At 43.0% G+C, this 14,955-nt stretch overlaps 2 protein-coding genes across 2 annotated transcripts; one reads left to right on the top strand and one right to left on the bottom strand.

The window, feature by feature from the left end:
• Positions 1-112: 112 nt before the first annotated feature.
• Positions 113-9,112, bottom strand: dhx57 (DEAH (Asp-Glu-Ala-Asp/His) box polypeptide 57). Its single transcript, XM_051392691.1, has 23 exons — positions 9,004-9,112; positions 8,562-8,900; positions 8,270-8,476; positions 7,242-8,140; positions 6,948-7,132; positions 6,712-6,833; positions 6,376-6,571; positions 6,136-6,260; positions 5,813-5,946; positions 5,670-5,724; positions 5,100-5,314; positions 4,862-4,978; positions 4,670-4,766; positions 4,101-4,274; positions 3,676-3,876; positions 3,169-3,445; positions 2,951-3,046; positions 2,759-2,842; positions 2,387-2,524; positions 2,199-2,273; positions 1,957-2,091; positions 1,671-1,871; positions 113-1,118 (listed from the first exon to the last, which is right to left on the bottom strand). The coding sequence occupies exons 2-23, from the start codon at positions 8,657-8,659 to the stop codon at positions 975-977; spliced, it is 3,975 nt and encodes a 1,324-aa protein (XP_051248651.1). The 5' UTR covers positions 8,660-8,900; positions 9,004-9,112; the 3' UTR covers positions 113-974.
• An 872-nt stretch (positions 9,113-9,984) lies between these two features.
• morn2 (MORN repeat containing 2) lies at positions 9,985-11,638 on the top strand. Its single transcript, XM_051392711.1, has 7 exons — positions 9,985-10,286; positions 10,368-10,449; positions 10,581-10,613; positions 10,701-10,751; positions 10,823-10,929; positions 11,027-11,163; positions 11,460-11,638. The coding sequence occupies exons 2-7, from the start codon at positions 10,443-10,445 to the stop codon at positions 11,560-11,562; spliced, it is 438 nt and encodes a 145-aa protein (XP_051248671.1). The 5' UTR covers positions 9,985-10,286; positions 10,368-10,442; the 3' UTR covers positions 11,563-11,638.
• The last annotated feature ends 3,317 nt before the right edge of the window (positions 11,639-14,955 follow it).

The following is a 14,955-nucleotide window of genomic DNA, read 5'->3' as shown; positions in this document are numbered from 1 at the left end:
TTTTGTTGCATCCGAGATGCAGCTAGGCTACAAAAACAACACATTGCCCAACAAGAGATGAATGTAAAAGACAAGAACTGAATCAGTTATAGTTTAAATAAAAGTCAACAGCTACCCATCTTTGCCTTTTTTTTTATTTATAGTGCAGTGTGCAGTGGAATTTATCACTTAAGACAATAAGCTTTAAAAGTCTTTGGCAATTCTCCCCAAATTCTCCTGATTTTAAAAGCCCTTGCATTCACATTGTGAAAATGTAGTTCTGACATCACTGTAACATTTAAATACATTCAGTAAATGTAAAACAACTGACTACCATGCAGAAGCTCTTGGATCTCTCAATCATGCAATACAAATAAATATTCACAACCATAACAAGTATGCAGCCACTGTGAGAATAAGAAATCCAATATGGACCCAAGAAACTACTCAGTTGTGAGCGAGACACGCACAACCCAAAATAAAATGCGTTGTACACAAATGACATCAAATTCAACAATCGGTTGTGTACCAATTTACTGTACATACAGTAGTAGAGTGGCATCCAAAAATTATATTGTCATAATTGTCAAAATAAGTCTTGTGAAAATAGCAATGTTATATTCCAGCAATAACAATAATGGAGGTTTGTGGATTAACTGCATAGAGCGTTTTTTCTTTTCCTTTTAAAAAGGCAAAATTTGCTTTAAAAAGCCTCTAGTGCAGCATGACAATAATAGCTTTGTTTTTCATGTAAACTGATATTGAAGTGTCGGGTGGCAGCAGGATGGTGTGGTGAATGTACAGCATCTGCCCGGGCTGATCTGTCTGTAATGGACACAACACAAACTTTAACCAGATTCAGGGTTGTTGAATTAATGGAGCAACTTTGTGGCAGTGATGCAGGAGCAGAAAGACATTTTTACTGCAGAGCCCCATGCATTGAAGCCCTTGAGGGTGTCTAAAAGGGTGAAAAGATGGGGCGTTAAGTAGCAGAGCTACTGTGTAGAGATGAGATGCACTATCATGTGGATGATGCGTGAGCCGCGGGGGCAGCTGCACAGGTCCATGCTCGGGTTCCTGATTTTATCCTCCAGCAGCTGGTCTAGCTCCCAGCGCAGCTCCTTCACCAGCTCAGCCACCTGGGTAACACACACACACATTTACAGTGTCAAGTTAATGTGTGTACTGTTATTTGCCTTAAACAGTCATTTGTGCATTTTTAGTTTTTTTTTTTCCCCTCTCCTTTACCAGCTTAAATAACCATTTATCATAACTGAACTCATAATGGTGCATGATTTTCTTCTACTTTACCTATTGTTTATTACTGTGAATACAGACAATGCAACAGAACAAACAATGTATAGTAATAATAATATTTGGATTATTATGGCTTTTACTATGTTTTTTATGTGACAGTATATGTCACTGCAGTGCATGGTTTTCTTTGGCATTCTCATAAAAGCCTGTTAAACCTTTAAGTATATTAAACTTTACAAACAGCTTGTTAATATTTTACAACCTCATCAATCTCTGAGGTTTAGGCCATGCTGGTTTATCATAAAAATATATCTGTAATACTAAATATCAAACTAAAGAAACATTTGCAAAAGCACTTTTATGGATATGTGCAAAATAAATTCCAAACAGCTTTGCTCTTCACTGTTAAAGCTCCGTTATCTCTTAACCCTGACCTGATGGGAAGCAGCAGCGAACCGGATCCATCCATCATCGAGGGAGATGACAAACTCTCCCTTGTGCAGCTCCATGTTGACCTGCCCGCCTCCAAACAGCACCAGCGGGTAGACGGACACCATGCTGCAGTCCCTGATGAAGACGCGGCTCGTTTTCACCTTCTCGTGGTAAACCAGGTAGGGGCTGTTGTAGTGGCGGACCTGGAGCACAAAAGAGGAGTCATGAGGCGAATCGCTCTAACTTCCTGTTGAATAAGGGACGACAATCTTTTCTCTTCTATCTCACTGTGTAGTTGACAGACGAGGGGTGCACGTGGACGCAGCCGTCGTTCTTGGTCATGAAGCGGAGCTCGTTGGCTTTGGGCTGCATCTTCATCGCTCCTTTGCTGGTCATCTTGTAATTCCCCTGAGGAGCTCGTACCTGGAACGAAAAGGAACAAATGCAGGAGTGTGAAGCCAAGCAAAGGTAGCAAGCATGAGACGGTTTTATACTCATCACTGGTTTGAGTTTACAGAATGAACATGCACCTGAACCACATTGGGATAGAGGGCGGCGCAGAGCATGGCGGACATCAGCCGGATGTTGTCGGAGTTCAAGTTAGCCTGGAAAGGACAAAGCTGTATTGTATAACTGATACATCAACATGTATTGGAACAACAACTTAAACACTTTCTGTACTATAATGCGTTTGTGTCTATGTGTGTATGTGTGTTACCTCACGGCCGGTAGCCTCCAAGATGCCATCAGTGCCTTTAGAGCACATGCGCTCTATAATCCTGGCCCTCAGTCCCTCTTTGATGAAGCCAATGTCAGACAGCAGCTCAGCAAACTGCCTCTTCAGACTGGCAATCTCCTGCACACGTCACAACATTGTGAATTTGTTTGCTAGGACCAGCTGAATTGTTTCAAACAAAACACAATTAACCTGAACTGAGCTAGATTCACGTCACTTATTTAAACTAAAAAGCAGATTTCAATGCCTCAAGAAGTGGTAAATCTAAAAGAAAACAAAAAACTAAACAACTCTACATGTACCGCATTACACGAATTATAGAAAGAAGGCGTCATTCAGACAGCACTGCCTGACCTGTAAGCCTCGCGAAGACAGGAAGTTCTCCCTGCAGTAAAGGAAACCGGCCTGGTTGCCATTCTTTGCAGCGCAGCACCATCCCTGCAAGAGAGGGAAAGTTCATCACATCCATCATTTGAAAAGTTGTGAAAAATGTTTGAAAGCATTTACACAAGCAAATTTTTCCACAGAGATAAGTCCAGTCAGTACCTTGTATGCCTGTAACAAAGCTAGATGGTCGCTATTGGCCAGAGCAAAGCCCAGTTTCTTCTCATTGGCTTCTTCCCTCTTATCCCATGGAGACACCTGTAAAACAGACACAGTAGCAAATATAGAAAAGGAAACTGTTACCACAAAGGATCCTAAAATCAGCATGTGATCCCAAGAAGTGACAAATATGATCTTTCAACAGTGGCAAGCGCTCTTACAAATGGTGATTTGAAGGCCAGACTGGCAGCAATGGTGAGTGCTGGGTCGAGGCAGCGAAAGATGGCACCGAACAGCATGAGTTTCCCGATGCGCACGTCGACGGGCAGGCAGGCCAGGTGGTAGCCCAGCGGGGTCAGCTTCTCATCTGCAGTTAGAGCTCCCAGGTCCTGCAGGCGCTGCTTGGCTGCATCTAAACTTCCCATAGCCGGGGGCTCGATGAGCCGAGAGAAGACCGACTCCAGCATCCGCTCAGCAAACACGTCCAGGATCTTGATTCTAAAAAGGGGAGAGGGCGAAATGTTAAGTACTAGCATGAGGAAATATTGTTTCGCATATCCTAAAATCTACAGCAGAGAAGACCCTGTATTGACCCAGTTTCCCTTTATTTCTAAGCATAAATCCCAATAGCCATGTCATACATAAATCTTATTATTTAAATCTTATTTGCATTTACAGAGAAAACAAAGCAGGTTGGCATTGTGCAAAGAGCAAACAGATGGATCTACCGGAGGCAGAGCTGCTCTAAAGGCACTCTCTGGATCTCAGGCAGCTGTTGCTCAGCCAGCTGGTGTTGGAAGCAGTGGCTGGTGAAGAGGTGGAAGCAGACCCCCGAGGCCACGCGACCCGCTCGACCCTTCCTCTGCAATGCGTTGGCCCGAGAAACCCACGAGTCCTCTAGGCTCTCCATGCTTTTAGATGCATCATATCTGAAAATATAACCAAGTGAAAAATTAAGATTTCAAAAATAACCAGTTCTGCAACACTCAAATAAAAACAGCCATTGTAAATAATAATTTGTTCTTAATGCCTTGCCTGGTTAAATTAAAAAAAAAAATAGAATAAAACTACTGTAAAAACTATACAATTTACAATCACTGTTAACTAAAGTGCACAAATTCACATACAGTATATTCAAAGAACACAAGGTTACCTTTTCTCCTTCATTTTGCCGGAGTCGATGACATACACTACGTCGTCAATGGTTACCGAGGTCTCTGCGATGTTGGTGGAGATGATAATCTTTGTGACACCATCTGGGGGCCGGCTAAAAACCGCCTGCTGCTCCTCATTGGACAAGGTTGAGTGGAGCGGGTACACCTCACACCTAACGAGGGGAAAGCACATCCACATTAGCACTTGACTTAAACTAGTAAGTGTTCCTTTCCCCACATAACTATGGCCATTTGGTAAAAAAAAGGCTCACACCCAATATATTTTGTACAATACTAGAATAACCACAAATGATTTAACCCACATGCATGATTTTAAGCATTAAGTATTTGGATGAAACATACAGTAGCACTCATTAAAAAAGTGCATTTGTGAAAATCCTGTACTTAACTAAGGATTGTGTGTCTAAAGTTTTTTGTTTTAAAGACAAAAAAAATTTACATCAGAAAGAAAATACCACAGAGCATGATATATATACCCTGATATGATGAACACTAACAATAACAGGAACTGAAGTTGCTGTAAGCACACATGACTTAAGATTCTGACCTGGTTGCGCCCCTGTTGTTGAACAACCTGTTGGACCTCAGCTGCTCGTAGAGCATCTTGATCTCAGCCAGGCCTGGCAGAAATACAAGCACTGCACCTGGATACAGAAACAAAAAGGTTACACCAATACGATCAAAGCCAAGAGTCTTGAATGGACCTGGACTCGACTGAGTATACGTGGGTGATCCTTACCTGGAGGGTAGTCATGTTTTCCATCCACAATCCACTCCAGCAGGCTCTCCACCAGGTCCATGTTGATCTTGTCCAGGTCCATTGCAGAAATGGTCTTCAGCACAGACCTCTTTGTATCTGCATCAACAGCACAACAAAAATGCAACACTTTATTCAGATAAGACCAAGGAGAGGCAGTTTAAGAACCCATACAGCAGATCAGTTCAGTTTATGATACTTGTCTATGTTCTAAACTCACCTTTGTATCTGACCGTGAGCTCCTGCAGGTTGAGCTGCTGGTCTGGAATGGAGTCTTTGACAAAGTCCTTCTTACAGAGAGACATGAAGTTCCACATGTCATCACCTAAGTTGTCCACCATGTCCCTTGGATCTCCTTTGCTTCCTCGCCCGCTTGTGGAAGAAGAATTCTGTTTCCCTGAGCGCATGTAAGGGCTGCCATCCTCAATAACATAGCTGGGAAAATAAAGACACATTGCGATGTTTTAGATCTGGACCTGTTGTCTCTCACCACAATCTAAGTATAATTTAGTAATCCTGATTGTCAATAGTGTAATTTTTGCTGTATCTTTTACACAGACACAACATCTATTGCATGTCCGTCTGTCCTGGATGAGGGTTTTTGGGTGAGTTTTTCTTTATCTGAATCAAGGGTCTAAGAATAGAAGATGTCATATGCTGTACAGGTTGTATTGTTTATTGATTATGGGCTTTAAAAATAAAACTGACTAGATTATCGAGACAATGCAAGAAACAAACAGTCAAAACAAATGTTAAAAATATTTGTTGGAGTGAAGGAGGATGTACTTACCGGGTTTTAGCGATGGCATCTTCAAGAAAGAACTGGTCGACAGGAAAAGTACGCCCTGAAACAAGCGAAATTCACTCAATCTATGGAACGAGGTCTGCGCTGAACGTGTAATGTGCATATCATGTCTAAAACAGATTCATTACCCGGTATGTGGACAGTGGGACAGTTGTAGTAATACTCAGAGAAGAGGTTAGCGTTAAGTGTGGCGCTCATTAGAATGATCTTCAGGTCTGGCCTCTGCACAATCAGGTCTTTTAATACCAACAGCAGGAAGTCACTGACAAAGAAAAGATGAAACAGAGAGAAAGTGACCAAGAAACCAGCTACAAAGAAGAAATGTATAAATATTTGCCCGCTTTAAGAAACATCTGAGAATGAATAAACTGCAAAAGCTGTTAAACGACAGCTGAAAATGCACGAAGGAAGAGCCTGTACCATATGTGCAGGGTGATCTGCATAATCTCACCTCTCCTCCGTTCGCTCGTGCACCTCATCCACAATGACGTGTGTGATGCCTTTGAGGTCCGCCTCGCCCTCCAGTCTCCTCAGTAACACGCCTGTGGTGCAGTACAGCAGTCTGGTGGCAGACGTCTAACAGAAGAGAGTGGTCAGTGATAAAAGAGGTTAAAAACATTATTTTAGAATATAAAGCTTGGGTACATAAACTTTGACTATGCTCCATATTAGATGTCAAATGTGTCCCTACCCTAACAGTCTCCAGGCGGATCTGGTAGCCCACTGAGTTGCCCAGACACTCTGCACGCTCCTGTGCCACTCTCTGGGCCACAGAGATGGCAGAGATACGGCGTGGCTGAGTACAGATGATGTTGGCCACGTGCTGCGCGCCACCACTTAATGATGCATCCAGAATGAACTGAGGGATCTGAGTGGTCTTACCACACCTGCAGAGAAGTAACAGAAAATAAACATTAAACAGAATCATATTCATTACAGAAAGGTGTGAATAGCATGAGCAAGAAAATGTAGGCATGTTTTTCCTTCAACCAAATAAAGGAGACTAAAATAGCATTTTCCACCATACCCAGTCATCCCGCTGACCACCAGCACCTGGCACCGGTCTAACAGGTCGAGGATGTTTTCTTTTTCGTTCCAAGCCGGCAGTTTCCTCCTCTGCTCCAACATGGACCTGAAACGCCTGGATGACTGGGTGAACGGAAAGATGGAAGGACAGCAATGCATTAAAAAAAACACATACATTAGAGAGGATTTGGAGTAAGATAAAAGGTTAGGATAAGACATTTGTTAGTCTTCTTTTACCTGTTTCTTCTGGAACTCTCGGCACAGCTTGCCGTTTTCTTGCAGTAGGTTGTCGATCTTCAGGTTGTGCTTATTCACCATCTTCTTCCTCAGATTAACGTAACTCTCACTTTCGACTGGAACGGCCTCGTCCTCATCTTCCTCGTCCCTCTCATCCAGCTCCTCTGCCGCTTCTGTCTCTTTCACTTTAAAAGACAGAAGTGATGTAAATTTATACACAAATACAGTGTTAAACTTTACTTGGTGAAAATAGTGACAATAAATAATATAAAGTAAATAATCTTGTTGACTCACGATCTATGGGTCTCTGGTTATTAGGTGGAGCAGTCCTTCTGCTGGTTGTGTGATTACTGCTACTGGTACTACTGCTTTCCTCAGAAGCATTGCTCTTCACACTTTTACTCTTAGCTATGGTAAGAGAGAGAGGAGGAACCGCCACAACAGGCGGCGGCGTGCTGTATTTGTGATGACTGACAGCCAGCAGTTCATTCATGGTAGTTTCATCCTCACATATGGTGATCAGAGTGTAAACAACAGGCTCGCTGCTCTTTGCTGCAGCCAGCGCCTCTCCAAACAATCTTTCAGTCACGCTGAGCCTCCCTGCAGCCGCGACAGACTCGTCGGTGGTGCTGAAGGCGACTATTGGTGCTTGAAACGGGTAACGGTTTCCTTTGGGGAAACGGATCTCTAGTTCATACACGGGAGGAGAAAAGCTGCTGAAGCCAGGCTGGCTCTGGCTCATCAGGTCTGGGGAACCAGCCTCAGATCTCCCTTTAGTGGGGAGCTGGTGCTTAAACTTGCATTTTGCCCCAAACCGGCAACCTTGCCCTTTCAGGAAGAATCGGCAGACGTCGCGGATGTTAACAGCTCCTTCACCACCTCGACTCCCAGCTGGCCTGCCATTCCTGGCAGCATTGTCTTTAATGAATGAGAGGTCCAGGGTCACTGTCCAGACTGCATTGGCAATGCGCTCATTGAAGCGCTCTCCGTAAATGGCAGTTAGAGCCAGAGCTTCTTCCTGTCTCTGGCTCAAACACTCATCCATTGGCACCCCTTCAAGGCCATCGGGGGAAACTGCTTTCTGGCCATAGCGCTCGCTGAAAATCTGGTGGAGGAGCTGCTCCAAAGTGGCCCCGAATTCCCCTCCACCAGACTCCAATGCCTGCTTGCTGCGCTCCCTGTCAAACCCATACCTACACAGAGGAAAGATGAGAAAACAAAGGGTTACAAGACAAGCTAAATATTCCACAAACCGACATCATAGCAGCACATACACTGTCAACTCCTGCCTATTGAAAGAAATAAACAAATCTGTACATCACCTGGAGAGTTTTCCTATGGCAAATAAGGAGATTACAGGTTCAGGGGTGGGCCCTTCATCACCAGACTCATACAGCTCATATGCTGGGCTCTCTGCTCTCTCCACAGGCTCGTCATTAGTGCCCCAAAACTGGCCTTCATCGCGGTGGTCCAACTCATCAAATTCCTCCTCATTCTCCTCTCCCCCCGAATAATCTGAATCAGATTCACTGAGGCATGGAGGATGAAATGAGTTCATGTGAGCTAGCAGTGGAAAAAACATCCCCAATTACTCTCTTAGTAAAATGTACTCACTCATAAGGCTCATCTAAGTCCTGGGACTGCAGATCCCGCAGCAGCTCCTTGAGTTGTTCTTGATTCTCATTAGTCATGAATATCCTCTGCAAGGGCATGGTGCTCACCTCCGGCCTGATGCTGTCAGCAGACTTCGGGCACGTTCTGGTCCTCGCCAGGGACCTTGGGAGAGCCTTGCCGCTGCCTTTCCAATCGCCTCCGACATCCCTGCCTCGATCTCTACCTCCTCCCCTTCCTCGACCTCCATCCCTGCCACCTCCACGGCCAACGCCACCTCCACGGCCACCGCCACCTGCACGGCCGCCGCCACCGCCCCCTCCACCTCGTCCTCTGCTGGGTCTGGAGGCAAAGCCAAGTAAACAGAGAGAGAGAAGGTAAAAGAGAGGATGAGCACACTGAGGTGAATCTTAAATTAATTAATTTCTTTACTACAAGTGTATACCTGCTGGAACGAGAGGGTCCAAAATCAAGGCTGAAATCATCGTCATCATCCCAGCCAGCAGCTCCTCCTTTCCTACTTCCACCTCCGCCTCCGCCTCCACCTCCACCTCCGCCACCACCACCTCCACCTCCACCTCCTTTTGGCTTGTTAAATCTCCCCCCTCCTCTGTTTGGCTTCCCACCTCTTCTCCTCGCACTCATTTCTCTGTTAACAGTTTCATCACAGAAAATACATTTTTTTTCCAACAGTCTAGCTTTAAACGTATCACCACCTACACACCACAGATGGCTTAAAATACACTGCTGTCACACCAAAGTGCACTCACCTTCAATCAGTGTCCTTCCATAGCAGCAAACAATCTGTGAAGAGAGAGAGAGCCATAAAATGCACAGCTTGAATAACTCCTATGAGCCCTGGGAGTGTACGATAATCCTGGATACACCAGAGAGAGCTGCTAGTTGCGGACCCGGGCAGCACATCCACTGCAGTGCACAGAGTCGCACAGTATAGCTGTGGGGTGGCTCGTTGTGGCATCGCAGTTCAAGCGCAAGCAATGAGATGGTGGCTGACACACAAAGCGCTGGTGGCTACAATTATGCAATCAAACCGGGCGTGCAGACCAACAACCCAACCGGAGCGATGGCCATTTAACTTCACGCATGGCTGCCCGACAAAAGGGTTTTGGTTAGCAGGCTGTAAAAGACCTGGATGTAGCTCGTGTCAGTCAGTCAGTAAAGTATAACAAGCTCCAGCTAGCTAGCAAGCTAACAGCTAGCAAGCTCACTCCTCACTTCTCACTTTAAGTAGCAAGCGGAGAGGAGCTTTCTCAAAAGTCAAGTCGACAGGTTTAAATGCTTAATAGTGCTATGAGAATATGGAAATATGTCGTAAGTGATAAAGTGTCAAAATACTTGAAGAACTTAACTTTCATAACAAACGTGAACAAACCTGAGACAGCTGTTTCGACCACCGGTAGCCTGCATCTTTTTCATTGGCCGACACACAGAGTTCAAAGTTTCTTTTCCGGTGTCCGGTAACGTTTGAGCTCGGAAATGCATAAAGCAATATAAGTTATGTAGGTTGTTGGACTAAATTAAATGTGACATATTTTGAGCTAAACTAAAAAAAAAAATTAAATTAAAATTGTAACGCTGTTAAAAAAAAAAAAAAAAAAAAAAAGACTATTTAATTTACAGCAAGGGCTGCGCCAACCTGTAACCATGGTAACTGCAGTTTGCGTCGAGCCGCCAGTACAACAGACTGCCTCTTCTTTTTAATTTATCGTGAGTTAGTGAGCAAATATAGTATAGAGTTCGCTTGTGTCATTTTCACAACTTTTTAAACAGTTATTTGACTTTTCATAGTCCAGGAATTGGCCGGTACCCAGCGTTTCCTGTCGGTTCTGACGGCCATCTGCCGACTGGGGGAAGCTGTCACGGATGTCTGGTGGGGTGTGATTGTGAAAATGTGATTTCACACACACACACACACACACACACACACACACACACACAAAATACAACTTCCTCTGTCTTTCTTCTCTGCTGTCTAATTTTGTTTGTAATGTTCACTTTCAGACAAGAAGAAAAACGACTATTTAAAAACTCAAGGTAGATATCCAAGTTACACACTCACACTTGTACATTCACCTGCCAGCTTGAGGTGCTTTTAAGGTAAATAAGTGTGTTTGTTTCCAGGGGGAGGACCTATAAAGGTGTCCTACATTTTTCCGAATGGGGACAGATATGGTGAGTGATAGCTGATGATACAGCTTTACATTACAGTTACACAGGTGTGTGTCAGCTCCTCTTCTCCACAGAGGGGGAGTGCAGCAGGTCTGCATCAGGGGTGATGATGAGGAGCGGTGCTGGTAAACACACCTCAGCAGGTGGTGCCATATACACTGGAGAGTGGCATGAAGACAAAGTATGTATTTACTCTGCGTACCTTACTTCCTGTGATGTCTATGTGGTTGTATTTCCTCTCTACATGCTCTCTCTTCCTCTCTCTGTCTGTCTCGCAGATGAATGGCAGAGGGGCCCTGCAGCATCCCTCTGGAGCACTATATGAAGGAGAATTCAAAGACAACATGTACCACGGCACGGGAACATACACCTTCCCAGATGGCTCTAGTTACAAAGGTCCATTTAACAAGAACAGGTAAAAAAAAAGAAGCAATTAATTTATGGCGTCATTCCTTTAATGGTTTCTGAACAGAGACATGTCCTTTATGAGTAAAGCTGCAAGGCCCCAGTTGTACATTTCCAAAGCAATCAGTGGTTTAGTGCATCTTAATATGGTATTTCCCACTTAAATTAAAGAGTTAATTGTATGACAGCAGTAGTTGCATTTCTGATAATAAATCTATTTTTTTTGAGGGGATGTATTTTATTTTGTTGTACCATACAATTATATAAAAATGTAAGGTTTTTAATGTCTTTACTGGTGTGTTATAGGTTGGAGGGAGAAGGGGCATTCACTAACACACAGGGACTGGTTTGGACGGGGGAGTTCCACGGCAAAGCGGCGCTGGGCCTGAAAATGCAGCACAACATTTAGGCAAAAGTTTTGTACTGCACTGTATAAAACACTGTATAATATATTCTACATTCACATTAAACTGCATTAGAAAAGACTCATCGTCTGAAAACTGCCATGCTTCCAGTTTATTTAGTCTTTGAGCATGTGATAAATATATTCACTGTACTAAACGCTGACAGAACTGTGTTTCTACCCGCATCCATGTATTTCTGTGTATTGGTGGTTAAATGTCCCTGCAATCAGTGAGTCATGTCTCTTGCCTGGGAGTTACTCTCTCAGCTGTGTCTCCCGCTTTACTGGCCACGCTGTTCAGACACAGCGAGTGTCTCTTTGTGTAAGCTTCATTTCACCCAGAAAGTGTAACATCGGGGTTATGTTTTCTGACCCTTTGTCACTCTGCTTTTATGTAGCGGCGAGAGGAGAGGTGCATTATATGCTACACTCAAATAAATCCAGGAATACTAGTAGCAGGCATTATTTAAATAAAAAAAATCCCTGAAGAAACTGCTTTATAAATACCTTACTGGTTATACCGGCTCTTGATTATTAGAGTGAAGGACGAGCACTGAGCAGTTTTACATCATTAAACCACCAGCCAATCACAGAAGGGCATATGCTCACGTCCCTGTCCATAACAGCTGTACCCGAACTGTTGGAACATTGGCCCGAGGAGCTGTGTGATGTGAGTGTGTGGTCAGTTTGACCTTCAGTGATTTTGTGTGTGTGACTCACTCAGCTGAGGAATAATTACTTCACAAACAATCAAGCAAACTGTTCGACATAGTTTAATAAGCAACTCTGATATTGTAATTTTTCATTCTATTGAATAATGCCTCTATGGATCTGTAATTGCACATACCCCTGAACAAATTCAGTATTGAGTATTTATCTAGACTATACAGATATGGAAATGTGTGTAACAAAAACACATATACTGTAGTAACATGCATACAATGCTAAACACTTAAAATACTGTACCAGATACAAGAAACAGCTATTTTTCATTGATTGTACAGTTTTCAGGTAGAAAATAACATTTTCATATTGCAAACCTTCAGCTGTGACTTGAATGAAAAACCTTAAATATGATCATGAAGGCAACAACAATGAAATAAAAATAGAAAATGGCACTTAAATTTGGCACTAGATACAAAAAATACATCTGAACTTGAAATGCAACTGACATAAATACAAACTCACCATGAGTTATTGTGTTTAGTGAACATGTACAGCCTATGCAGTAAATGTTTAGTGTGTCAGGTGTTACTTTAGTACAAGAATGTGACCATAAATGTGTATTCATAGTGAGCTAGATGATGGCAAGGAAGCTTTTAAAACCTTTGCAATATATTATCTCCATAAACCTGAGAAGTATACAATATTATTTAATTTTTTTAAGATTTCACCTTCTGGAAGAAGAAAAATAAATCCATTGTAATGCAGAACGCTGACTTTGAGAGAAAAAAGTACACTTCTAATTGTGCTGGAAACATCATTAGACGAAAGAAAAAATAGCCATTCCAAATACCACATTGAAATGTGAACAGGTACTCAAAACCAAACAGTGGCCATGCACATTGTGTCAAAATCACTGTTCTATACAAAGATAGCACATGACTGCTCTTGACCCCTGGAGGCATAAAGATAATCTGAACCGAGCAAGAGCGATACGAAAAAAAGGTGACCATGCTTTTCTGTGCTTCAGTTTCAGACATTCCCAGGAGCTCTCGACTCTCCCGCTTAGGTAGTTGGATGTGAAGGAACGAATAAGTTAAGGTGAAGACGAACTAGAAAAACAGCACCATTTGTGTGACAGCTGTGTGTTCTTCCGAGCAAGGGTGGCAGAGTGCTCACCAAGGCCACCACCAAGGAGTTCAGTGGTTTACATATTGTGCGGTTTGTGGGGCAGATTGAGAGGGAGTCTGCAGGTGGAAGCAGGGAGGAGCCATAATTAACCTTTTTAAAAAGGACCAGTAGGCAGGATTTAGTGACATCTAGTGGTGAAGCTGCAGATTGCAACCAAAAAATACAGCTCAGCCTTCCAAGAGAGTAGGAGAAACTACGGCACCCTAAGCCCAAATCTAGAACCAGTGTTTGGTTTGTCTGTTCTGGGCTACTTCCGCGGAAGATAAACCCTCTGTAGATAAAAACATCTTTTTCTTAAGGTAACGGAAACCGAGAATTCTTGCTTATTCTGATAATTGCTGAGGGTCGATTAGCCTGGGATGGTTCCATAGAAAAGCTGATGGGGCCGTTAACAGAGACGTACATTTGCCCAAACAACTAGTTAGTCTTCATACTTAAAGTCTTTTCTGTTGTAAATCCCCCCCCCTCCCGCAAAGGACCACAAGGGGCAAAAACGAGTCTAATCCACACTCAAAAACACACTTAGATAGAGATTTTTTCAAATATTATTTACATTTCAAAAGAAAAAAGACTGGTTAAACTTGCTAATGTATGCCTGGTAGGCGGCTTCCCTGAGCTTTTCTCTGGAACCATAACAGGACGCTGGTTCGATATGTGAACATGAACACTTCCTGGATGACGTGAGTGATTATAGATTTGGTTCTGTGACTTCTGGATTTACCTAGAATAGCAAGGATTCTATACAAGGTAGTTTCTATTTTCTTTCTGCAGACACATTTACGTTCTCAAACAAACCCATACACTTACAGCTGGTATTTTTCTTCTTTTTTTTTGGTGACATTATGTGAGATCACTATGTCATTTAGGAATAGCTCGCACTTCATTTGGACTATCAAAAATGACCCTGTGGCCCCTTTTTTAAATTTTTTTTTATAGAAAATACATAAGAAAAACTTTCAAATCCCTCACCGACAATCTACAACCCGATACCTACAGTAGGCTTTGTGTTAAAAAAAGACAAACTGATTAGAAATCATTTAAATTTACATCTTCATTCAAAAAAAAAAAAAGAAAATCATAAAATGTTTAACCACACACGTTGGAACAAATAAATAGGAAAACGTCACTAAGGAGTCAAAAAAGCACCAACATTTTAAAAAGAGCGGCATATAAATTGAAGTGGTGTAGATTAGTATTTTTGTGGTGTGATACAGTTTGGGGGGGGGCAGTATAACTGGCCTAAACAGTCTCCTGCTACAGCGGTTTCTTATAAACTGCTACCTCTGTTCTTGCCTGTCACGTATATGTGTGTTCACAGTAGTCATAGGCACATGTTAGTGTTAGACATGTTAGAGTGAGTGTGTGTGTGTGTGTGTGTGTGTGTGTGTGTGTGTGTGTCATCTATTTGTTGAGAGCTCACAGTAGGAAGCTCCATTTGTTTGTAACCTTTGCCTCCCATCTTCTCCCATCCCTACATAGCCTTCTTTCTCTTTACCCTCCCCCATCCCTCCAGCGTAACCCCCATTCCCGCCTTCTTCTCCTCAC

Source organism: Dicentrarchus labrax, unplaced genomic scaffold, assembly GCF_905237075.1.
Source record: "Dicentrarchus labrax unplaced genomic scaffold, dlabrax2021, whole genome shotgun sequence".
NCBI lineage: Eukaryota > Metazoa > Chordata > Actinopteri > Moronidae > Dicentrarchus > Dicentrarchus labrax.
The sequence above is the reverse complement of the archived record's forward strand: the minus strand, read 5'-3'. Positions and strand labels throughout refer to the sequence as shown.